The 26,703-nt window shown below is 42.7% G+C and overlaps 1 protein-coding gene across 1 annotated transcript; it reads right to left on the bottom strand.

Annotated features, from left to right (window-relative positions):
• Window positions 1-4,528: 4,528 nt before the first annotated feature.
• On the bottom strand, window positions 4,529-5,572 carry OXER1 (oxoeicosanoid receptor 1). Its single transcript, XM_006133987.3, has one exon. The coding sequence runs from the start codon at window positions 5,570-5,572 to the stop codon at window positions 4,529-4,531; it is 1,044 nt and encodes a 347-aa protein (XP_006134049.3).
• Between the last annotated feature and the right edge of the window lie 21,131 nt (window positions 5,573-26,703).

Genomic DNA, 26,703 nt, shown 5'->3' with positions numbered 1-26,703 from the left:
TGGCCCGTGGAAGCCTTGTCACTCCTCTGCCCCCAAGACAATTTGGTCTGGGGGTGGGCAAGCGCACGAAACTTCCTCCCACCTGCGAAAAGCACGCTGCACTTCAAAGTGCAAGGCGGGAGGAGACGTTACGTGCTCCCCTGCCCCCAAGCACTGATTGGCCTGGGGGTGGGAGGAGCATGCAAAGTTTCCTCCACCCTCCCTCCCCCTTGCGAGGAGCACACGGTGCTTCAAAGTGCCATACTCTTACACAGAGCAGGGGCAGGGTGAAGAAAGCGTCGCGCAGCTCCCCTGCCCCCAAGGCCTGATTGGCCTGGGGACGGGGCAGCTGCACAAAGCTTCCTTTGTCCTGCCCCAGCCCTGCAAGGAGCATGCAGCACATCAGAGTGCCATGTGCTCCTCACAGGGTAGGAGGAGGCTTAGAGTGCTCTCCTGCCCCCAGGCCTTGATTGAACTGGGGAAAGGGGGAGAGTACCCGAAGCCTCCTCTCACCCTACCACCACCCTGTGAGGAGCATGTGGTAGGCCACGGCTTGGGTGCCTAGTGGGAAGGGGAGGATAAAGAGGTTTCCCCATCCCTAGACCAATCATGATTTGTGGGTGGGGCAGCCGAGAATTGTACTGGCCCTGCCCCTTCCAGTTTAGGACCCGCCCGTTCCAGGCTGCCCAGAGGCTCTTGAAAACTTTTTTAAGTGGCGCTGGCCAAAAATTATTATTGCCCACCCCGGCCTATATCCTCATGTTTGTCTTCCCTTTATTATGCCATTCAATAGAACATTGCTTGAGAGTGGGGGGGCCAACTGTCACCCCAGGAATACCTGCATTTTTGTGTGGTTGTGTATATTTGATTTGTGAAGCACTGTGAGAGCAACAGTGAGTGTTTTGTAAGCGTAACATGGAAGTAGTAGCTTTTGGCATTGGAGCAATAGAACAAATTAAACGAAATAGTTTCTCAGTACAGCTCATACCTAAACAATTACTAAAGTACTTGTGCCTTTTGCCCTTTACTACCCCAGAAGCTTCAAAAGACTCTTGTCACAGTAAATTCTTTATAGGGAAGTTTGCATCACCTACCAAAACTTATCAAATCGGACCAGAAGGGAGGAAGCTTGACTTTTTGAAAAAATATTATGTTAGTTGTAAGATATATTGAGCCACCTTTTTTGCTCGTATAAATCCACATAGTCCACCGAGTTACAAAAATGAATGAACATAACTCATGCTGAATTTCTAAAATTTTAACTATAAAAATAAGTTTGCAATGGTTTAATTTACAGCTATAAGTGCACAAAATTAGGCTAATGAAGTGCACCCAGAACTGAAGCAGAGTGTATAATTGGAAATCAGTGAAATGACAGACAGTAGTTCCAATGAGTAGTAGGAAAATCCAGGCCTGGGCTCAACTTATTTTGTATCTTGACTATCAAGAAATTTACAATGTTTATTTTTGTTTAAACAGAGAAAAATAAAAATGCTACACACTAAATCACTTCAGAAATACACCCAGAGTGCATCTTGCAAAAAGATATTCTCATGGTCCTTGGACAATCTGTAAATGGCAGGCAGGAAATTTTGAAGGCATGATGAATTGTTAGATTCTCATGATTTCTGACTTCCTTTCCACAAACTGATACCCCACAGGAAAATGTACCTGTAATGCTAAATAACAGAAAACCTAAAAAATAGCAAATACTGTCATATTTACATTCACAGAATTGAGTTGTAGGGTTTCTTTACCTGTACTTCAGGGAGAATCTTTATTTGCTGTCGTTTGTATTGTTGACATACTTGTTGATAGGTATTTTGAAATTGACAAAAGAATTTAAGTTTTTTGAGGAGTACAAGAGCTGCCGAAAAAGCTCCTCACTGTTTGCAGAGCCGTGGCTACACTTTACTTTCACTTTTGACACTGAGCCTGATCAGCGCAGCGTCGGAATGTGAGTATGCAAATGAAGCCCAAGATATTTAAATCCCGGGCTCATTTGCACATCTGAAGTGCTTGATTTGCATCCTTCTCTCGGCAGAGGGATGCAGTCTAGACGTAGCGTATAGGTATTGTACATTGCACTATGGTAGGCTAGAAATACCAAATGTTTGGCCCAGACCCTCAATCAGTGTAAATTAGCTTTGCCCCATTGGCAGAACAGTGATTTAACCTAAAGAGGAGCTGGACCAGTTATTTCTATTGCAATTTACCATTTTTGCATGCTAAAATATGCCCGTTGCCTGGCAAGCTTTCAGAACTCTGTGGCATGACATCCTTTAAAAGGGCCATCTGTGGAAAGTGTTGTTAACTCACCTTCTTCCTCACAGAGAATTCAAAAATGCTGTGGACAGTAAATAATTGTTCAAAATAAAACTCCAGCCACTAAATTAGGCACTGACTGCTGACTGAGGGAAACATTTTTCAGCTATCACTGGATCTGTTAGGGATGGTAGTAAAAACCACATTCACAGCTTCCCATTGGGTGCATCTAGACTGGCAAGATTTTGCGCAAAAGAAGGTGCTTTTGTGCAAAAACTTGCCAGCTGTCTACACTGGCCGCTTGAATTTGCACAAGAGCACTGACGTTCTAATGTAAGAAATCAGTGCTTCTTGCGCAAATACTTTGACGCTTCCACTCAGGATTAAGCCCTCTTGTGCAAGAATACTTGTGCAAGAGGGTCAGTGTAGATAGGCACCTTAATTTTTTGCGCAAGAAAGCCTGTTGGCTAAAATGGCCATCGGCGCTTTCTTGCGGACAAAGTGCGTCTATACTGAGCACTGATGCTTTTGCGCAAAAGCAGTTTTTGCGCAAAAGCATCCGTGCTCAGTATAGACGCACTTTTGTGGAAATACTTTTAACGGAAAAACGTTTCCATTAAAAGTATTTCCGCAAAATCATGCCAGTCTAGACGCAGCCATTATGTCCCAAACAAAATGATAACTCACGGCATAACATATGTTTTGAAAAGAAATGATCTTTTCAATATACAGATATTTTCTTAGCTTTAAATTATCATGAAAGCAATGATCTGTGACCTAGGTACTTACGTACAATATGGGTGGCATACAGAAGTACAAATATTTAGTATCAAACAGAGGGTTGGTTCCTGGGCTTTCATCAGAGGCATTTGCATCACTTCCCTTCTGTTTCTGGAAGCTTTGGCTGGTTTAGCAATTGCCAAGACAAGAGGATAGCTTTGTTTTCTTTTACTTCAATAACCATGTAAAATTTTCCTTGAAAATGACAGGCCAGTGTCTGAACTTATCACAATAGTGTTGGTTTGGAGCAGCTCTATAGATTCCATGCTCTGCCCTCCTGTTTCCTTGCCCATTTCTCCGCAGCTCCCACCTTGTACATTGCTCACTCCTCTCCTGTTGTTGCTCCATTTCCTCTTCCCATTCCGTCCCAGGGCCTTTTTCACATTGCTCCCCATGCCCTACGCCATTTTTTGTATGTTAAGTCTCTTAAATCCTGTCCTCATTCAAAGCGCTTTTTACACCTTGCTTTTCATCACCTATTTCCATTTCATGAATGAAAGTATGGGTCCCTTGACATCAATTGCAAAACTCTCATTGATTTCTCTGGGACCAAAATTCTCTCCCTGGCTAGGTTTGGTTACCTTAGATTGTAAACACTTTGGGGGAAGAGACTATGGATCTGATTTTCAAAAGTGCTCATTTCCCAGCCACTCCCATTTTGATACTTCTAGACGTATCTTTCAATAGAGCCTTTCACCCAGTGACCATCTGTTTATTTATCTGGTGCCCAACTGGAAGTTACGCTCTCTTGACAAATTGGCCCTCTTTGTGGTTGCTGAGTACTTTTGAAAATTGGGTCTTAAGTCTTTTTAAGAAGGCTCTATAAACGATCATACAAAGCTGTGGCAGAGAATTAATGATGATGATTAATATAACTGAGATGGGAATCTGGACAAACATATGCAATTAGATTACTGCTGCCAATATTATACATTACAGTATTTAGCACTTTTCTCTGGAAAATGTCAAATATCTCCCAGCACCCGTGTGAATTAAGAAAGTGATAGTATTCTCCATACAGGGAATGGAGACAGAAAAAAATTAGAGGCAACACTTTGAAATTTGCTTGCCTAAAGAAAGTCATCTAAATGGCCTGATCTTCAGAGACCTGAGCCCTCATCAGTGCCATTGATTTTACAGGCAGTTAAAGACACGTCAGAAATTCAGACTTCCTATTTAGGCTTCTATAGACAAAGTTAAATATTTTTAGCCTAGCTGACTTGGCCAGGTCATACAGTGAGACATACACAGAATCAAGAATATAACCAAGAGCTTATGACTCCATCACATACTTGTACCACCAGATCATCGAATTTCTGCAGCTCTTTCAACTATTTGCTGTATTCATGCTTCCTGATTTCAGAGGAGTTCTACTGCGTCTTCCCAATTCCCCTTGATGTCACTGGGCAGCAGGTGCACTCAGCTCCTTTAAAACTCAGGACATGCCTTTTGGATGTGGTTCAATTGCTATGGAGACTATCACTCAACAAATTTTAAGGAAACATCAACACTTTTTTAACAAGTGTTGGCTGTAGAAGAGGAAGGTGTCCGTAGGCTCATGCATGGAGTCTGTTACTGTTGATGGTTGGAGGCTCTTCATTCTTTGTCCTGGATATCTTGATGAATTTTCACTGGATCCTTCTATCACAGAGGTTTTAAAGCAGCCAGCCTGGCAAAGCACTTTTTTGCATCTTTTTAGGAATGCTGGGCTTGAAAAGCAATACAGAATTGGATCAAGTGCACTATTTAGGTATGTGAAGGCAAGTGAGACATGTAATAACTGGCCAATAGTGTCAACGTGAGTATGAGATACCATTAGAATGACCAGGCAAACTGCAGCAATTAAAATACTAGGCAAGAAACAGATGGTGTACATCAAAACAATGACCACCAAAACTTTCACAGCTCTTTGGACCTTATTCCTTTTAGCCAATTTCCTCTGCTTTAGCTTCAAAATAATGTTGAAAATACAGAAAATGATGATGCCTAAAGGCAAAAAAAATTCAAGAAAAAATAATAGTGCATGCCATGTGTCTGCTGCATGTGGATGTAGACGAGAGTTAAAACTTTGACAATTGTTCTGACTTTGATTGTGATCCAAGATAAAAACATGGCTGTTCATCAGTATCACTGTGATCCAAAGTGCAATTGCTACTTTTGCAGCACAAGCTGTTGATATTTTACTCATTTGGTGGTGAGGATGAACCACTTTAAAGTAGCGATCAATTGCAATGGCAGTGAGAAATATAATGCTTGCTGTCCTATTCATTGACAACATGAATAGGTTGACACTGCAAAATATCTCTGTGAAGCTCCAGAATTCATTCTTCAGGTAGTAGTGGATACGAAATGGCAAGTTGATTATCAGGAAGAAATCAGCAATGACCAAGCTGAATAAATATACAGTGCTTGATGACCAGTGATTCCTGAACGAGCAAAAGATACTCAAAGCAATGGTATTTCCAGCAAGTCCTACGATAGTCTCCATACCAAGCACAGGAGCAAGAATTATAGAAATGGTGGCAACTCCATCTGTCACTTTGCTCATTGCTGCAAATCTGGAGTTCTTGCTGTTTTAAAATATCTGCTGCCCACAGTTGGATGGTTAGCTGAGATACTTGTGAATACTAACTGGCTGCAGAGTCTCTGAAGTGAGGTGCAAAGGAAATACTGTGAAGATTTCAAGAAGTGGTATTTGTATGAGCCAATATCAACATGATACACTTCCTGAAACTGTCCAGAGATAATAATCTTATCAATAGATTGAGAAATTCTTAGGGCATGTCTACCTTAAAAGTGGAAAAGGCCCACTTTTTGTGCAAATCTATGAAAGCATTTAAATCAGTGACTTTCTGCAGTGAAACTCAATAGTTAGACCACAAAAAAGAAAACCACCTCCGTCAGAGGAGTACGACTCTTACCAGTGAGCCATAGACTCTGCCCCATAAGATCTGCGCTGTGGGATGGTTGCCATTAGGGTACTGTTTTCATCAGCAGTGGAAGTGCTATGAATGTAAACACTCTCTGACACTTGTGAAAGTGTGTACATGACCCTTTTCTTTTACTATTTCCCTATGGCCAGTGAAACTGACAGAGCAAAACCTATAGGCTATGTCTAAACTCGTGGCTTTTTGCACTAGAAATATGCAAATGATGCTAAGTGTGGAATATCGCCGAGCCTCATTTGCATCCCTAATGAGCCGTCATTTTTGCAGAAGAGGCTCTTGCGCCAGGAGCTGTCTACACTGCCCCTTCTTGCGCAACAAAAACCCTCTTGCACAATGCCAATATTCCTGAAAATAATTGGCGTAACAGCATTGCACAAGAGGGGTTTTCTTGCGCAAGAAGGGGCAGTGTAGACAGCTGCAAGAGCCTCTTCAGCAAAAATGACGGCTCATTAGGTTTGCAAATGAGGCTTGGTGATATTCCACACTTACCCTCATTTGCATATTTCTGGTGCAAAAAGCTGCCAGTGTAGACATAGCCTAAGTGTAGACAGTCTTACTCTCAGGTCACCGATACAGAGACCTGAGAGTCAAAGAGAACAAAAGCTGAATTTGCTGTTTTAAGGCTAACATGAAGTAAAAATTAGATTGAATCTGAAGTTCTCCTTTTCTTCTTCTCTTGGTTTGTCTGCTTCTCTGTCTGTCTTCCTCATCCACTAAGAACTAGCCTAAGGATCCCTTTTGGAAAGGGGATCAAACCAAATCTGTGTGTTTTATATAGTTATAGTTTCTTTATTATTTTGCAAGTATAACATAAGGATTTAATTTTCAAAGTTCTTTGTGTGTGATTTTTGTAATAAAAGTAATTACAGGCAGTCCCCGGGTTACGTACAAGATAGGGACTGTAGGTTTGTTCTTAAGTTCAATTTGTATGTAAGTCGGAACTGGTACATATTGTAGGGGAAACTCTTGCCAAACATTTCTCCAGAGCTCAGTTTTATTCTCCCACACCTCACTTCCCTCAGTCCTTTATTCTCAAGCTGAGGTGTCTGCTGAGAAAAGCCGCTCCGCGTCTCCCTAGTCTGCTGGGGGGGGAGGGGGGCGGGGCGCTAGCTTCGCGTCTCCCTGGTCTGCTGGAGGGAAGCAGCTAGTGCGGGGTTGCCTCACCCCATTTGTAAGTAGGGATCCGATGTAAGTCGGATCCATGTAACCCGGGGACTGCCTGTATAAGAAAGGAACTGCCACACTGGATCAGAATAGTTGTCTATCTAATGGGGGCTAGTAACAGCTGTTTCAGGGGAAAGTGCAAGAAAGCTGCAAAAGGCGCAATTGAATAACCTGCCCATGGAGAAAGTGCCTTTCTATCCCCTATCAGTAGTTTCTGCCTTATGTCTTGAAGCACCAGGGTATGTCTACACTACCCCGCTAGTTCGAACTAGCGGGGTAATGTATGCATACCGCACTTGCTAATGAAGCCCGGGATTTGAATTTCCCGGGCTTCATTAGCATAAGCGGGGAGCCGCCATTTTTAAATCCCCGCTGCTTCGAACCCCGTGTAGCGCGGCTACACGGGGCTCGAACTAGGTAGTTCGGACTAGGGTCCTATTCCGAACTACCGTTACTCCTCGTGAAACGAGGTGTACCGGTAGTTCGGAATAGGCACCCTAGTCCGAACTACCTAGTTCGAGCCCCGTGTAGCCGCGCTACACGGGGTTCGAAGCAGCGGGGATTTAAAAATGGCGGCTCCCCGCTTATGCTAATGAAGCCCGGGAAATTCAAATCCCGGGCTTCATTAGCAAGTGCGGTATGCATACATTACCCTCCTAGTTCGAACTAGGAGGGTAGTGTAGACATACCCCCAGGGATTTTATAAATCTTCCTCACCGTTCTCCCTAGACACAGCTCTTAAATCCTTCATCCTTCCTGTTACATGTTCTCATTGCCTGACCAGCAGCCAGCCTTCCAGCTTCACCCTTGCTAACTTTGATCCAGTTAGACTCTGTCAGTGCAAAATGTGCAAATGATGGAAACTGAAGGTAAGAATGTAATGTTAAATAATGGAATTTAGTATCAAATTCACAAAAGCATAGTGTCGATTGATTTTATGTAAAATTAAAAATGGAGGTTTCTTTATAGACTTGCTCTGAAGCTGCCACTGAATTTCCACGAGAATGGTGGAAAACGTGGGTCTAATTCACTGTGGAGAATGCAGAGCCTTATCTCTGACTTGTCCGATAGCTCATCCCTGTGAGTCTGTCTTTGGTGAAGCAGTCAGAATCCTTCATCGTAGGCTGAGCAAGCTGATGGTTCTTATTAATCATAGCACCTCCGTGATGCCCTAAATGAAATCAGGAGCCTATTGTGCTACCCATCACACACGCACACACACAACATGGGGGAATCCCTATCCCAACATCTTTCTAGTATATATAATTTTTATTATTCCCATTTTACAAATGCACAGAGAAATAAAGCAGAGTGCCCAGGGGTAGGTATCATAGGTGGGAATGATCTCTTGTTTTTTGAACAGATGACCAGACTTTGCTTGAGTAAACATAGAGTCCATTGTTGGAGCCAAGTGTCTAGCCCATACTTGCTTTGAGCTCTTGTTAGGGTCCATTTAATTCTTAGGTGAACCGAGAATTAGTAAGTTATCTTGTGCAGCTCTATCAATTAAACCTTATGGTCTGAGGGTTTTTGCTTGTATTTTTTTAAAGAATTTATGACACATTTGTAATAGGAGTTGGTTCCTCTGCCAAATAGCCTCCTGTCTGTGTCTTCTCTTTATTATGCCATGCCTTAGAACATTGTAGGAGAGTTGGGGACCAACTGTTGCCCCAGAAGTAGCTGCATTTGTGTGTAGTTGTGTATATTTGATTTGTGAAGCATCGTGAGATCAACAGAGTGTTTTGCAAGTGTAACATGGAAGTAGTAGTGTTTGGTATAGGAGCAGTAGAAAAATTAAATTGAACACTTTCTCAGTACAGCTCATACCTAAACAAGTACTTGTGCCTGTTGCCCTTTACTTCCCCCAGAAGCTTCAAAAGACTCTTGCAAAATTAAATTATCTGTGGGGAAGTTTGTATCACTTACTAAGAATTTATCAAGTCAGTCCAGGAGGGAGGAAGCTTGACTTAAAAAAAAAATTATATTATTTGTAAGATACATTGGGTCACCTCTTCTGCTGGTATAAATCCACATAGTCCACCGAGTTACAAACATGGATGAACATAACTCGTGCCTAATTTCTTAAATTTATAAATCTTATTTATAAAAAATAAGTTAGCAGTTGTTTAATTTCCAGCTACAAGTGCAAAAAATTAGGCTAATGAAGTGCACCCAGCTAGAACTGAAGCAGAGTGTATGATTGGAAATCAGTGAAATGACTGACAGTAGTTCCAATGAGTAGTAGCAAAATCCAGATCTGGGCTCAATGTGTTTTATATCTTGACTCTCAAGAAATTTACAAATTTTTGGTTTAAACATAGAAAAATAAAATAAAACCCAGTATCCACTATACTCACTTTGGACCCTTACCCAAAGTGCATCTTGCAAAAAGATATTCTCATCGTCCTGTGGCATTCTGTAAATGGTATCTGCAGGACATTTTGCAGGCTTGGTGCAATGTTAGATTCTCATAATTTCTGGCTACCTTTCCACAAACTGCCATCCAATATGTACTTTTGCCTGTTATACCAAATCCAGAAAACTTTAAAAATAGTGGATACTCTCATATTCACATCCCTCTTTTCCGGTATTGAAAATAAAGACATTGCCCTGAATGAACTGACATGGGGTTTGACAGAAGGGAGAGGATGGCTGTTGTTGAGGTGGTTAAATCTTTTCACTTGAATCCTAACAGTAGAAATAGCATGGCAAGTTGCCTTTTTATCTGAAATGTTATGTCTGGCTGTGTGGGGGAAAGAGTCACAATGACCCAACAGAGCACAATAAGGTTTTATTCTCTCTAAGTTCTATGTCATCAGAAACATTCATCATATTTATGGCATATTTGTGAGAGATAAAGGAAACAAAATAATTCTTTCTAGTGCTTAAGTATCTGATGATGGTCTACTAGGGCCATGTTTACACTGGTGTACTTAAAGAGCAGTATTGAGGTAGCTGTGACACTTTAAGATCGCTTGTATATTCACTTTCTGCCAACATGAGAGAGCTCTCCTGTCAACATAATAAAACCACTTCAATGAGCAGTGATGAGAGAAGCTCTTCTGCTGACCTTGTTCTGTGCACATAAATGCTTGTGCCAGCAAAACTTATGTTCTTCTTTGAGTGATGTCCCTGTCGGTGCTCCACTGTAGATGTATGAGTTTTTCGTAGCAGTAGCCGATTGGGCTGTACATGTGCTCTAAGTGTCTCGTGCTGTTCATGCCTTTGCTTCATGCATGGCCCAATCTCACCTCAGTTCCTCATGAATGCTCAAGTATCTAAAGAAGGAAAAACAGAGAGAGATTCCCTGAAGAAGAGGAGATGTCACGCATAGCACTGCATGATACATGAAGTTATGATGGTAGACAAATGTTGTGATGATAGTGCAACACCCACAGTTGCAACAAAGAGACACTGTCTATTCCAGAAGGGTTTTGTGTGGTCGATGTAAAAGGATAGGGCTCTCCTGACATCTAGGGTATGAAGAAGTGCTTCATGTGCAGATGAGTGTGGTTTTGGGCAGGACATAGGTCATCTGATTGGCTCATTGACATGGAAATCTGAGCACACCTTGGGTAAGAAGGATGGGTGAGGATGCAATATAACACCGTCTTTGGTAAAAATCGTGTACTGGCACCAGCAAAGTAAAGGGCAGTGAACATCTCGAAGAACCATCCTTACTTCACAAGGTGAGTAACTTCCTTTTGCTCAGAGGGGTGTTTTTTTCATGCCCCTATGCAATGTAAGTTTTGCCAACATAAGTGGTAGTGTATCAGTATTCCTCTAACCTGCATGGCAGTACAGTTTCACAGGTGATTAATCAACCCCTCCCAGTCAGTCAGCTCTTTGCATGGAGCCCTGAGCCTCTGACTGGGTGGGCCTGATTAATCACCTGTGAGGCTTAGCAGGAACACTGGTGTAGACATAGCCTAAGTCTGTAGTTTCATAAACATAGGTGTGTGCTGAGAGTCTTTCGGTTCTGGAGGGATGGAGGAAGGGAAGGGAATAGTCATAGTGACTATAAGCACCATATCCAACTATTACAATGGGGCTAAACAACACAGGCTTTAAGAAAATTGCTGATATTTTCATAGCCTTCAGAATCGGGATTCCATCCTCTCCAGTTTGTCTGAGTCTGATGGAATACCGTTATGCATTGGTGACTCATCTGTTCAGGACACATGGCCTTGTTTGTCTGAAAAGGACAATTATGGTAACCTGAAAAAGAGTCCTAAATGACCTCAGAGTAGAAACTGGACCAAACTCAAGAGGTGCCTCTAAAGTAGGACAGTGAGTTCTATGACCTGGAAATTTCTGATTTTGACTTTTGTAGGTGTTAAACCTATAAGAGTTTGAACTATGCTGCTTGAATCATAAGAGCCCGCGATTAAAGGCTGAAACAAAAGTTAGTGTTTTCTGGGCATTTATGGCAAATTGGCTATGTTTAAACTGGCAAGTTTTTCCACAAAATCAGCTGCTTTTGTGGAAAAACTTGCCAGCTGTCTACACTAGCCGCTTGAATTTCCACAAGAACACTGACTTCCTACTGTAAGAAATCAGTGCTTCTTGCGGAAATACTATGCTGCTCCCGTTCGGGCAAAAGCCCTCTTGCGCAAATCATTTGCACAAGAGGGCCAGTGTAGCCAGCACAATACTGTTTTGCACAAAAAAGCCCTGATGGCTAAAATGGCGATCGGGGCTTTTTTGCACAAAAGCGTGTCTAGATTGGCACGGATGCTTTTTTGCAAAAAGTGCTTTTGCAGAAAAGCGTCTGTGCCAATCTAGACGCTCTTCCGCAAATGCTTTTAACGGAAAACTTTTCCGTTAAAAGCATTTGCGGAAAATCATGCCAGTCTAGACGTAGCCGATGTGTGGAAGAAGTCTGTATTTGATTCAAAATAAAGCTAGAACTGAGGGAGGCAGAATCAAAACCGGGAAACCAGCCAAGTCAGGAGGGTCAACACCCCTATTTTTATAGCTTCCAAATGGTCAGAACTTTGTTTTGATGTCTCTTCTAATGACTTTCTCTCCAGCAGCACTGTGCTTGCTAGCCCCATTGGGGGGTTTGGTTTGGAACACACTCAGACCACAGAGCACCGCCTACCGAAGTGCCCACACTACTTTGTGTGCACCAGTTGGAAAGGATAAAGTCAGGCATACTTTGGAGCAACCAGTCTCTTGAAACTGACCAGGAACATATATTTGTTGGAAGGGTGTTCAGAAATATGGGGCATTTGAAACCTGTACAGCTGCTCAGTTCTATTCTGTACAGATACTTGTACTGCTTTCATCACTGTAATGTCTGAGTGACTTCCTTCCTTCCTTAGCATTAGCATTGCTAATATTTGTCACATCTGGTCCTTTTGTTTGTCCTCCCTCCAGAAGGAGGATTGTATATGCAGTGTAATACAATGATTCATATCTACAGGCTGCTTGGAAAGAGAGAACACAGTAGATGTGTGTCTGGCTCTTGCAGAAGGTGGTGAGGTCTGTAAAAGTCCTTCATTCTTGAGAATGTTTGCTCCTGTCTGGGATCCTTATTTGTTTTAGGTTATATAACTTTTAGGGCTCTGTGCCTCTTATAGTGGTGTGCAAAGGAGATTAAATATGGGGCACAGACACTCTTGATCTCATAGAATGGACATTTGTGTCCTACCCCCTAACATCCCTTACCTTGAGAGGCTCTTCATGTGCTGAATTTATCCTAGGGCCTGTAACAGGGAATGAGGGATGGTGGCTTATGCCAGTCCTGTTTAGGGGTTGTCCCTGCCAGCCTCTGATATAGCCTAGGACATCCAAGAGAATACTTCTAACATGTATCTCCCTGCTGCCAGGTCCACATTGGTTAAGGGTTGGACTTGAAACCTTGACTTTTATCTACTGTGCCACCAGAGAAGTGCCCCAACCTCCCTACCTTCAGGGCTCCCTTTATCCATCCTATGTCCCAAGGGAGCCAGCAAAGCAACAGAGAATTGTCAGGATGAGAACCAGCTAGGGCTACATCAACCCTGCCTCAGACTATCCCCTGCACTGACGTTCTGTAGAGAAACTGCCGGGCTTGTTCTTGTACTGGTGGAGTTAGAGGGTTTTATGTTTGCCCTATAAGCAAGATAGCCAACGGATGCAGAATTCCACAAGCTGATGGGGAAGGAGTAGTGTGACCTTCTACCCTATTGATGCCTCTGAACCCATGGGGTAGGAACCATATTCCCCATCAATCCACAGGCTTGATGCAGCCACATAGCTTTGCCTTTGGCCCTATGGGTAGCTGTGGATACTCTCTTCCCCCCAAGGAGGGTCTGTAAGTAAGGACAGGCAGCCTGGCTCCTACTACATTTTAAATGCAGAGCCACAGCGGGAATGAAGCTTTGTGTTAAATTTGTTTAGTTGACAGCGTTAACAGAGAAGCTTTTGCTTATCGGTTAATCAGTTAATCAACTATACTATTACATCCCTAGTTCACATGCCTGATGGATCAATGCACTAAAAGCTTGCTCCTGCACATTATCAATTATCAGGAATGTAGTCCCCAGTAAAAGATTATTTGATGTCTTCTGATATCAGTTAGACTTTTCAAAGGATGATATTATAAAACATATGATGAATGCATCTAGACTGGTAAGATTTTGCGCAAAAGCAGCTTCTTGTGTAAATACTTTCATGCTCCCGCTCAGGGATAAGCCCTCTTGTGCAAGAATACTTGCGCAAGAGGGCCAGTGTAGACAGGCACCTTAATTTTTTGCACAAGAAAGCCCGATGGCTAAAATGGCCATTGGAGTTTTCTTGCGCAAAAGTGCATCTAGATTGGCACGGATGCTTTTGTGCAAAAGCACTTTTTGCGCAAAAGCATCCTTGCCAATCTAGATGATCTTTTGCGGAAATACTTTTAACGGAAAAACTAGTTCCGCAAAATCATACCAGTCTAGACATAGCCATGGAGTTTACCTAATTCTCCTATTTGTAAGGCCAAATTTTGCACTCAGAAATATTTGTTCCTGTTGATCTCTATAGACGAACCCTTTAAATACCCATCACTAAGGCTTTGCAAAGATCAAATACTGAAGATCTGGTCTGCATGCAGTTTTTGTGCTGGTCAGATAGGAGTGTGATTTTCTTTTTTTAAATTGATAGTTGTATCAGCACAACCCTCAAATGGAGTAAGTTATATCAATATAAAAGTGCCTTACACAAGTATACATTATTCCCCTTCTCATATGGAAATAATCTGTATTGGTATAAACATTTTTATGTCTATGCCCACATAAGGGGCTTACACTGCTTTAACTATATAAGTAGTGTATAACTTCTTGTTTATTCTTCAACTAGAATGAATTGTTGCTGAAGCATTGTTAATTCAGTGTGATCTATGCAGACATGTACTCATGTACATACATTTTCTGCATATCAAGTGGTTTGCCTGGACCGGGTGCTTCGGCATTCTGTGAGGTTTTAAGGCTTGTGGTTGTAGGAAAATACCATTGCCTGCATTATTAATAAGTCATTTGTTGAATGCAAGATTGATACTATCTCTCCTTTTGTTTGACACTAGCTTTTGACAGAATCGATTTTATTCTATGTATTTATTTATTTATTTGGTACTTAATTACCGTCTTTGACTCTTGGTTCATATTAAACAAGCTTTAATCTCACAGGTGTTCCTGTCTCACTGAGTGTGGCTATTTTATTCTCTCATGCCAGGATTTAAGCCTCCCAATGCTCTTATGAGATGGGAACCTCATTTAACAGACAAGGAAACAGAGGTGAAGGGGCTGCATTTTGCAAAGTCACACAGGAGGGGCTGTAGTAAAGATGAGTAAGCAACTGAGGTCTCTTGACCCCTTAACTAGTGCTTTTGATCAGAAGACCCTTCTTCCTCATGCTTATTATGGCTTATTTTAACATGCATGCATGTGTAGTGCATGAAGCACCAGCTCATAAGTGAATACCACTATCACAACTATTATGCATGCTCACTCTTGATTGCAACCCTGTTCACATGCAGCCAATCAATTGCTGATCAATCTAATCTACTGGGGTATAAATACCTAGTTAAAGTTTTAGATCATGCAAGTGATGAAAATTGTCTTAAAAATTTCTCAGACGTCTTTAAAATCCTTAAGGATACTGCCATCAGTATGCATATACATACTGTACATAATGCACTCCTGTGGGTGTCATGGGGAATCCTGCCACTGCTCAAAAGCAGTATACGGCCCTCTGAATCATACAGCCAAAGATGCCACTTTGAGCTCAGTTCTGTTGTTTTAAACCTTTAAGAGAGTTGTGGTTCAGGGAAACATCGCCCTGCAGCATGGAATACTACTTTCATTCTCTTAGGACACAGGTGGGGCATTAATGCTGCACTGTGCAGCTAGGTGTGATAGTAATTTACTCCTGCTGCACCCTCTCTTGTGCATTATTCCTTGTGATCCTCACTATGCAACCAGAAGCATAAATCAGTTACTATCTCACCGCCACAAACTAGAATGGAAAAATGTATTTTAGTGAGGATGAGCCACCGTCTGGCCACCCAGCTGCACATGCACAAGCTGAAGTGGGAGTCATGAACTATAAGTCTCTGATGGTGGATTATAGTGCCATATGGGAGAAGAAGCACAACAACATGACAACTGATCCTAATTATATAATATAAATGTCAAGCAGACAGTTGTGTTCGAATTTAAGGATTGCACTCTGCCAGAAGGAAAGCAGCCTTCATCTTTTCTGCAAATACTTCTTTGGAAACAAGGTTTGGAGGAAGGAGAGTTTACAGCTGATGACGTAATCGAACCATTTTTTAGATTTCAGGGAGATGATCGGAGAAAGGCATTTCCAAAACACCTCTGCTTGGTAAATAAAGCACAAGTGGGTTGTCAGTGGGAGGCAGTGGACCTTTAAAGAGGGGGGACCAGTGTATCAGCGACTCAGTAGTTGAATTCCGGCTGAGCTTAAGGGTAGTCCCGTTGGCTCTGGAGAACAAAGAGGCTCGGTGAGACACCTCAGAGAGTTGGTCAGGAAAGCGACAGGGAGAAAAGATGTGAGACTCACTGCCTGCCCCTAGAAAAGGGGAGACAGATCAGAATGTCGTGGTGGTAGAAAGAGAGGAGCAAGAGGAAGGCCCTGGCGCACAGGGCTGGGGGTGGAACGCTGCTTCAGTCCTGTCTACTGCTGTGTTAAATGTTATAAACATGGTATAGACATGATTGAGGGTATGTCTACACTACCCTCCTAGTTCGAACTAGGAGGGTAATGTAGGCATACCGCACTTGCAAATGAAGCCCGGGATTTGAATTTCCCGGGCTTCATTTGCATAAGCGGGGAGCCGCCATTTTTAAAACCCCGCTGGTTCCAACCCCGTGCAGCTGGTTCGAACCCCCATTTCACAAGGAGTAATGGTAGTTCGAACTAGGAAGCCTAGTTTGAACTACCTAGTTCGTGCCCCGTGTAGCCGCGCTGCACGGGGTTCGAACCAGCGGGGTTTTAAAAATGGCGGCGCCCCGCTTATGCAAATGAAGCCCGGGAAATTCAAATCCCGGGCTTCATTTGCAAGTGTGGTATGCCTACATTACCCCACTAGTTCAAACTAGGAGGGTAGTGTAGACATACCCTGAGAGTGTAGTAGATACTTATATACACATCAATATATGGTTTTTATGGATAGTTAGAAGTAGATTATTGACCTATTGGACTTGAACAATGTTTTACTCATTTAATTAAAACCATGTATAAATCATTTATTTACTCTTTATAAAATATTTAGAAATGGAACCTTAATACAAATTGTGGCCACAAAGGCCTTGTAGCTATTATTTTATTAACTTGTATCACAGTAACAATAGAGGCCCCAATGAAAACCAAGGCCTAATTGTGTTAGGAAATGTCCACACATTTATCCGAGGCCTGATTGTTCTAGGGAATGGACATACATTTATTAGGAGACAGTCCTTGCCCTGAAGACCTTACAATCTAAATGGAAAAAAACAGGCAAAGAGTGGGAGAGAGGAACCACTATTATCTCTATGATGCAGATAGGGAACTGTGGCCAAGAGTTTGTGACTTGCCAAGATCATGTTAGGTGTCTGTGGCAGAGCCAAGAAGAACTTTATCCTAAATTCCTGGATCCTAGTGTGTGAACCACAACTGTTTTTTCTTACAGGGATGCTGGAATGATTTGTATAGTGTAACAGATGATGGAAATCATTGAAACCAAGTATTTGGTGATGGTTATTGCTAATTCAAGCCAGACGTGTGGCAACACTCCAAGGACCCCTACTTCCAGCATCACTGTCTTTTTATGAAGTACTGGAATATATAGAAAGACTCACTTTGAAAACTATGTGCCACGTCATTTGTCTGTGTTAACAGGTTTGTTATATTTTATCTAATAGCAGCTTAAAGCAAATTAATGTGCATTATTCTGTTTTAATAGGTGATGTTTATATTTTAGAACTGATGTTCATAAAAGCTATGATGAAAACCTGATGAAGTTGATTAAAATGTTTTTAATTTCCTTAACTTAATTATACAGTTCATTTTAAAATATCTATCTATCTATCTATCTATCTATCTATCTATCTATCTATCTATCTATCTATCTATCTATCTATCTATCTATCTATCTATCTATCTATCTATTCCAGTTGTGACAATGTAACCAGACATTTATGATGCATTTAGAATCAGCCAGGACTCATGTTAGGGAAGAGAGCTATAATTTAGTCTGACCAAAATAATCAGAAGAGTAAGTGAAAAAGTATTATTACCTGCTCAGGAAGAATAAAATTTTAATACACTATTTAAAAATTGATATCTGGCTAAGAAACTGATTTGTAAAAGTCACTAATACCAAAGGGTAGAGGTATATTAACAGCATGAAAAAGGCAGAATAAAAAATGAGATCACAATTTAATCAATTGGAATGGGAAATAAACAGCTCCGCATTTGTAGGTTTCTTTCAATAGCATTTCACTATAAGCTTAATTACCTCCCCTCCCCCCCCAAAATGCCAAGATTAAATCATTTAAAAACAATTTTCCCACAATTTAGCTGAGTGATTAAAAGCCATTAATGATGGCTTAAGGGGCAGATGGAGATGATTGGCTCATCATATATTTGTAATTATCAGAAATAAAATAGAAATAGTACATGCATATAAAAACTATATATGCAACTGATTCCTTCCCCACTGGCACTTTGCTTCTCGCTTGTCCTTCTAATACCCTTATTGATAACAGCAGTCAGTGAGACTGCTGGTGGAGTAAGGTGCTACTCAGTGTGAGCACAACCATGAGCATTCTGGGGGAACCTGCGTGGCCCCTTCCTTGACCCAAGTATGGATGTCTGTCTTGTTCAAAGTACGGATCTCTAACAAAGGAAAACCAATGACTTTTGGTTTCATTTCACTACCGTTACTACCTAGTTCGTGCCCCGTGTAGCCGCTCTGCACGGGGTTCGAACCAACGGGGTTTTAAAAATGGCGGCTCCCCACTTATGCAAATGAAGCCCGGGAAATTCAAATCCCGGGCTTCATTTGCAAGTGCGGTATGCCTACATTACCCCGCTAGTTCGAACTAGCGGGGTAGTGTAGACATACCCTAAGATACTATTTAAAATGTGGAAAAGCATACTCAAATCTGACCTTAACATTTGACTTGAACCATTTATTTTAACAATTTCCCCCAAAACTACTTGGAACATTAAATTACAAAATTCATGAATTAACTTACATTTTTCTAAAGAAAAAAAAAGATGAAGCCAATCATTCCAATTTGTGTTCAGTTTCAGACCTTCACAGCATAGTTTCTAATTTTAACATTATGGAAAAGGCTTTTTGTTTTGTTTTGTTTTTTATGAGTCGTCATTCCTCTCCAGAGTTTTTCCCAATCTGTAGAGACTCGAGTTCACTTCTTCTATAAAGAGCTAGGCACTCAAAAATTTGCTGTATGGCTTTATAAGTCCTAGTAAATCAATGAAGGAGAGAGGTTAGGGATTAAAGCGCAGAGCACCTTTCAGGAATGGTACTGTTTGCAGTATTTTGAAGTTATGGAACTCTGAAAGTTTTAAGGCTATACTATAACCAAAGATCAAGAATTAGGCAAGCAGTTGCAAATATCTGCTTCTGCCAACATTCTCTGTCTGTAATATTCCAACCCCTACTCTTATACCAGAGGAAAGCTACAGTCTGACTATGAAAGCAAAAGTTATTTGTTAAATTTCAAAGATAATTTCATGCTTAATTTGGGTCAACAATGTTGTGTGTGAATGTTTATGCAGCTTTTTATTTCATTTTGTTTTGTATTTCATAATAAGGGCATTGTTTATTAGATACTACCAGTGCTGTCTTACTTCCCAAGCAAATTTATAAAGGTTGTTTAGAAAACCTTGCTTACAAGTAGAAGAAAGGTTTCAAAGATGCCACATTTTGAAGGTCTCTGCAAATGAGAGACCAATTTTCAAAATGTGGAGCACTCTAAACTCCAATAAACTAGATGTTCTTAATTAGGCAGACATATTGATCTGCCACTTGTTCTTGCCTCCTAGGGAGTTTTAATTGCCTTCTATGACCATACAGCACAGCTTCTGTAGGGATGTTTTATATTTACAGTATTGCATAATTGCAAGGTCATCTCAACTGACTAAAATTTCTCAATTCCATTTCACTTCACTAGTCAAGAGGCTAGACCCATAACTGAAAAGTGATCGCTTTCATCTCTTCTCTTTTATACTTTTCAAATAGCCATCGTCTCAGGAATCTCATTGCCCAGACATATTATTGTTTATTTGTATTGTGATAGTATCAAGATGCCCCAGTCAGGGATCAGGAACCCATTGTGCTAGGCACTGTACAAAAAGAACCAAAACATGATCCTTGTCCCATAGATCTTACAATCTTGACATGGCAATTCAGTAACATCTCACCAGGAGAACTGATGGAACCTTTATGGCTTACATGGATTTGTTGATATGTTATCAGCTGGTCTTTCAGGGACTGCCTCCACTCACAAGTTTTGTCAAGAAAAAGTGCCCTTGTTGACAAAGCTGCATGAGCATTCACACTGTAATGGCAATTTTCATCAGCAAAAAGCTTCCAGCTCTATGAGGGATTTTTGTCTTTTCCTCTCCCTGTGTTGTTGACAAAGATACAGTGTGGACACCTCGAGGCATTTTATTGCTTCAGGAAGTGGCCTACAAATACCAACAAGCACTTCTAGTCAGTAATTTGAACTCCATGGCCCTGCAGCCAGGTGACCAACTACTCACCCTATACACCCCATGAAATTTAAATCTCTTTATCTGCTGCCATTAGTATCTGGAACCCCTCCCCTACCTGTGCTGGCTTAATGTGCATTGATCTCTTAGGGTACGTCTAAACTACATGCCTCCGTCGACGGAGGCATGTAGATTAGACAGATCGGCAGAGGGAAATGAAGCCACGATTAAAATAATCGCGGCTTCATTTAAATTTAAATGGCTGCCCCGCTCTGCCGATCAGCTGCTTGTCGGCAGATCGGGGCAGTGTGGACGCGCCGCGTCGACAAAGAAGCCTTTCTTGATCGGCACAGGTATGCCTCGTGAAACCAGGTTTACCTGTGCCGATCAAGAAAGGCTTCTTTGTCGACGCGGCACGTCCAGACTGCCCCGATCTGCCGACAAACAGCTGATCGGCAGAGCGGGGCAGCCATTTAAATTTAAATGAAGCCGCGATTATTTTAATCGCGGCTTCATTTCCCTCTGCCGATCTGTCTAATCTACATGCCTCCGTCGACGGAGGCATGTAGTCTAGACACACCCTGAGTGTCTTCCCAGGTGCCCAGGCCTAGCCATCAGACCAAACACTCAATCATTTGTACCACCACAGAGCTGTTGGCTCTGATTAGTGTATGGGGAGAGGAGTCTGTCCTATCTCAGCTGCGAATGACCCATAGGAACTGGGACACATACGGGCATATTTGTTGAGTCTTGTGTGAAAAGGGGTATGAGAGGAACCTGCTGCAGCGCAGAGTGAAGATTAAAGCACTGAGACAAGCATATCATAAGGTCATGAGGCAAGCCAATGCTTTGATGCTTCATCAAAGACCTACCATTTCTATAAGGATCTGGATGCAATCCTTGGAGGAGACCTCGCCTCTATCAACAAGAGCCCCGTGGATACATCAGAGGGCATGGAGGTGGTACGCAGAGGACCTGACCCTTAAGATGAAATTGTAAATGCGGAGGTCAGGATTGACAAAGACCAGGGGCTCTCCCTGGAATCCCCAAAGTGCATCTGGCAGCCAAAAACGTGTTCTCTACTGCTGACTGATAGCCAGTCTGAACAGCCAGGGACTGGAAGCAGGGGATGAGATGAAGGGTAAGTGGCTGTGGCTTGCAGAGTGCAGGGCTGAGGGATTTCTGGGGGGGGCCTGTTGCAGGGCAGAAGCAGCAGTCAGTCCGTCCCCCCACACACTTCCTGCAGTGGCGGGAGCTATGGGGAAGCAGAGCAAGTGCACGTGCCAAGTGTGCTCTACTTCCCCACAGCTCCTGTTCCTGTAGGGAGTTCAGGACCCACCCACTGCTGCCACCCCATGCCTGCCCCACACTGGTAATCTCCAAGGCCATGTCCCTTAGGGGATGGCATGCAATGGAGGGGAGAGGGCAGGTGGTGGTGGGAAGGAGTGGAGCTTAGGTGACAGGGATGGACTTGCCACCTCCAGGCCATCGGATCTCTTGGGCAAGACTGTGAATGTGCTCCAGCCTCTAGGTTGTCCATGGGCTGGGAGTTTGAAAGCACTGATTTAATACAGTAGAATCTGTCTTGTTTGGACCGACCTCCCCACTCCCCCTCTAGGGCACATTTGATACTAGTTAGTTTCTTACCCAACTGAGAAAGTACTCAGAAAATGGTTATTTATATTAGTATTTCACCGCTTCTAGTTGCTTTGGTGCCAACCGGTATTTTTAATGCTTTCTTCTAAATACTCTGAGTTCTCATCAAATATGTTTCAGGAATGATAACTAAATAATGATGGTACAGCCTAGGAATGAATCAGATTCATATTCAAGACTACAGAAGGCACTCATCAGTAATTGTCAGGTTTAATATATTTATGAATTGTCATTTTCCTATCACTTTTGTAGATGCCTGAGAAGGTGAGCTGGACTTAGCCTCTGTATCTGTGTAGTCCCTCTGGCCTTTGTGAGCAAGTGACCTTTGTGGGTATGTCTAGACTACATGGCTCTGTTGACGGAGCCATGTAAACTAGTTTACCCAGCATAGGCAAAGAAGTGGTGATTTAAATAATCCCCACTTCATTAGAATAAACATGGCCACCGCGCTATGCCAATGATCAGCTGATCCGGCACAGCGCAGCAGTCTAGACGCGGATCTGTCGTCTGGGGAAGCCTTTGCTGACCGATCCCTTATGTCTCGTGAAACGAGGTTTACAGGATCAGTCAGCAAAGGTTTCCCCAGGTTGGAAAATAGCTTACTGTTTCTAACACAAACACATCCCAAGCCATCTCCAGATTGCCATGTTTCTCTGTAAGGACTTTCCCGCAGCCAATATAATATTCTTTCTCCTCAGCATTGTCATTTTCTTTATCGTCCTTGCCCGAACATTTATTTCCTCTGCCACTACCAGTTGTCCATCTTTTGCTGCTTCCATTTTTTCTGCATCATGAATATGCTTCATGGTAACTTGCACATATGAGACGCAAAGTCTAGCTTGAGAATACTAAGCATTTTTGGTATCTTTTGTTTTATAAAAAAATGGAAACAGAAAGAACTGTAGGTTGGGTTAAAGGCTGCAGTCACGTCAAGATGAGGAAAAAGGAAAAAATACCCAGATGACCCAAATAAACTTTCCCTACCTCCCACAAGTAAAACAGTTCTAAGAGGGATTCGTGACTAGCAGAAGTACTCTACCCAAACCTATGTTGGTCTTTGACTTCAAATATTTGTAAAGAAAGATGATGTTGTGAATAAGACCCAGGACTGGAGATCTGTCTTCTATTCCCTACTACTTGGCCATAGACTCCCTGCAAGATCATATTCAAGTTGCTTAAACTCTTAGGCTGTGTCTACACTGGCCCCTTCTTCGGAATAGCCATGCTAATTTAGAACTTTGGAATAGGGAAATGCGCGGGGGATTTAAATAAACATGGCTGCTGCTTTTTTTCAGACACACCACCCCCCCAAAGTCCAGTCAGGGCCAGCAGCCCAGATCCAGTTTGTTACGCCTGGACATGGCGCCAAGCCCTTCGTCATGGCCCAGTGCATTGGATAGATGGTAAAAGTACCAAAGGGGCAGTGCATGGAAGTGTCGGGGGGGGGGGGGGGGAAATGTAGGAATAAGAGATCTTGGGGAAAAGTAGGAATAAGAGATCCTCTGGAACAGAGCTTTATTCCGGAGGATCGCGCCAGTCTGGATGCTCTTTTCCGGCTTTTCCCCAAGCCAGAAAAAAAGCGGCGGCCATGTTTATTTAAATCCCGCGGGGGATATTTAAATCCCCCGCGCATTTCCCTATTCCAAAGTTCTAAATTAGCATGGCTATTCCGAAGAAGGGGCCAGTGTAGACATAGCCTTAGGGTACGTTTACGCTGCACGGTATCCTGAAATAGCTACCCCATATCTACACAAGCTGCTTGTTATTTTGAAATATTTTATGAAATAATGGGCATGCTATTTCACCATCCCTATAAACCTCGTTGCATGAGGGATAAGCACGTTATTTCAAAATAGCACGTTATTTCAAAATTTGGTGCTGTGTAGATGCACCAAATTTCAAAATAAGCTATTTCAAAATAGATTTGAAATCAGATATGCAATTTGCATAGTGCAAATTGTGTATCTTATTTCGAGTTTAGGGTGCTGTATAGATGCACCCTTAGGGAAAGTCTACAGTGTAAAAAATGGTATGTTCTCAACTCAGATTAATATAGAAGGGTGGACACTGCAACTTGGGTTAGCAGCTAGATTAGAGGTAATTCATATACAGAGTTTAAGTTTGAACTCAAGCTGTTAACCTGAGTTAAAAGCTAAGTAGCTGGACCTTCATTGCTGGTTCAACCCAAGTTAGTTCCCCTGAGGGCTTATTTTCACTAGAGGGTGATCGATGCTGCAGCGATCCATCCGCCAGCAGTCGATTTAGCGAGTCTAGTAAAAGACCCAATAAATTGACTGTTGATCATACTCCTATTGACTCCGGTACTCCATCAGAATGGATAAATAAGGGGAGTTGACAGGAGAGGTTTTTTTTTCTGTTGACCCCCTGCAGTGTGGACCTGTGGTAACTAGATCTAAGATATGCTGATTTGAGTTATGCTACTGAAAGGAATGCATGTGTTCATTTTAAACAAAATGTGGTTTGGAAAGTAGATATGCATAAAGAAGCATGCTGTGGCTCTCCACCCCAGGAACAGTCTAGAAAAGGTCAAGGGGATGGGGGTGAGTTCAACATGTGGAGTGGAGAAGTACAAGCATGTGACAAACAAAGCCATATATGGAAAGGTTGAATCTGATTGGTTTAGAGGTTTGTGTTATGTAACCTGTTATGTAACTGCCACGTGCTATAAAACAGCAAGGGGAGGACTCCTTGCTCGAGGGGCTCTGGCTGATTTTAGTACCAGGGGCTCTCCCTTTGTGCACATTGAATAAAGTCTTGTTGAATTGAATTGAATTGAATTGAATTGAAGTATTGAAGACCCTTGATTCTGCCCAGCACCTGACTCTCTGGGAACCACAAAATCCCAACACTACTAATGTAACTCAAATTGTAAAGCTTAGATGGACTGATCCTTGTATTGTCCTGAGGTTAAGAAAATACCTATTTTTGCAACGTAAATATCCTTTTAATGTCTCAATTTCTCATCTGTAGAATGGGGATGATCATTTTTACCATGATTGAAGAGTGCTGGTAATTGTGTCTGGGGGAATTATAAGTCTTATTTAGTTGTTAGCAAAGTGCTTTAAGATCTTCTGAGAGAGAGTACAGTGGAAGTACTGACAATTAATTAATATTGTGGTCTTTTCTTTAGAAGGCATTTGGAAAGGTTCAGCCACTTGAATTACTTGACCTGCCAAATTTTCCAATACAGAAGGCTGCTTGTACAGTCCCTATAATAGCGGTTTCATTATCACCATTGTTATGGAGTTAACTTTTACAATTACAAATACTCTATGGGCTAACTTTTACAATTTTACATTGGAAAACATCTGTAAATGTCACATGCATTATTAATGTCCTTTCCCTAATCTCTCTCTTGCCATTAAGGAATTGTGGGTATCTGAGTTTGATCTGACCAAAGGGACCACAAAATGTGATTTATAATTATTTCTGTGATGCATCACGGCCACAAAAAATGTTGAGCCCAGTCCTATGATATTGTGATGGGATGCATTCCCCACAGTCACCTCTGAGAGGGTAAATTAGGCCAGTGATCCTAAATGATCTGTTAAGCAGCCGGTAGGGGAGAGATATAGGCCACAAGAAGCCAGGACAGCTGTCAGAAACAGGAGAGGCTTGTAAAAAGCTGTAGAGCTGCAAGTAGCAAGAGGGACTAAAGGAAAGACAGGCTGCAAATACTCCCTGAGGCTATGTCTAGACTATGGGGTTTATCCTGGATAAACTCCACCGCGTCCAGGGAGTGCATTTGCTCTTTTGCTTTTTTCGCTGAACATTAAACACACTCTTTTGGGGAGCCCTGTATATCTTCCCATCTGTGCCCCGGACCACCAGGCCTCCCTCTACATTAACCGCAAGGGGTACTTCTCTGTGATCCTGCAGGCCATGTCTGACCACCGGGGCCAGTTCACAGACATCAGTGTGGGCTGGTCCGGCAAGGCACACAACGCGCGGGTGTACCGCAACTCCTCCGTGTGCCACAGACTACACACCGGGACTTTCTTCCCCATCCACCACATCAGGGTCAGGGATGTGGACATGCCAGTGTGCCTGGTGGGGGATGTGGCCTACCCCATATAGCCCTGGCTCATGAAGCCCTACACGGGACACCTCAGCCTCTCCCAGCAGGCCTTCAATGCCAGGCTCAGCAGGGCCCGCATTGTGGTCAAGGGGTCTTCGGCCGACTGAAAGCACAGTTTAGATGCCTCCTCACCTGCCTCGACCTCTCCCAGCACAATATTCTGCACGTGGTGGCAGCATGCTGTGTGCTCTACAATTTGTGTGAGAGGAATGGGGAGGCTTTCCTGCCAGCCTGGATGGCAGAGGCTGACCTCCTGGCTCGCCAGTATGCACAGCCCCTCATGGCTGCCAGCCGGGAGGCCCTTCAGGGGGCTGTCCACATCTGGAAAGCCCTGTGGGAGAGCTTCCAGGTGGACGAGGACTGAAGTCCCCCTGGCGTGCCCCACTGGGGCTTGGGGCCTTACATTAGTGTGAAAGCAGGACTAAGGGAGAGGGGATTTGGGTGGCCATTTCAGGGTTTGTCAGTAGCAGAGCAAGAGTCTGGTTCACTCTGACTTTTGCTAACGTGGGAGCTAGAAGAGACGCTGCGTTCGCCTCTCTGCCTCGCTCTCCAAGATAAGAATGGACTGCTGACCTCAGTGAGAACCTTGGAGATAAGACAGTA

The sequence above is a fragment of the Pelodiscus sinensis genome, chromosome 3, assembly GCF_052426305.1.
Source record: "Pelodiscus sinensis isolate ZL-2025 chromosome 3, ASM5242630v1, whole genome shotgun sequence".
In the NCBI taxonomy this organism is placed as follows: domain Eukaryota; kingdom Metazoa; phylum Chordata; order Testudines; family Trionychidae; genus Pelodiscus; species Pelodiscus sinensis.
The sequence above is the reverse complement of the archived record's forward strand: the minus strand, read 5'-3'. Positions and strand labels throughout refer to the sequence as shown.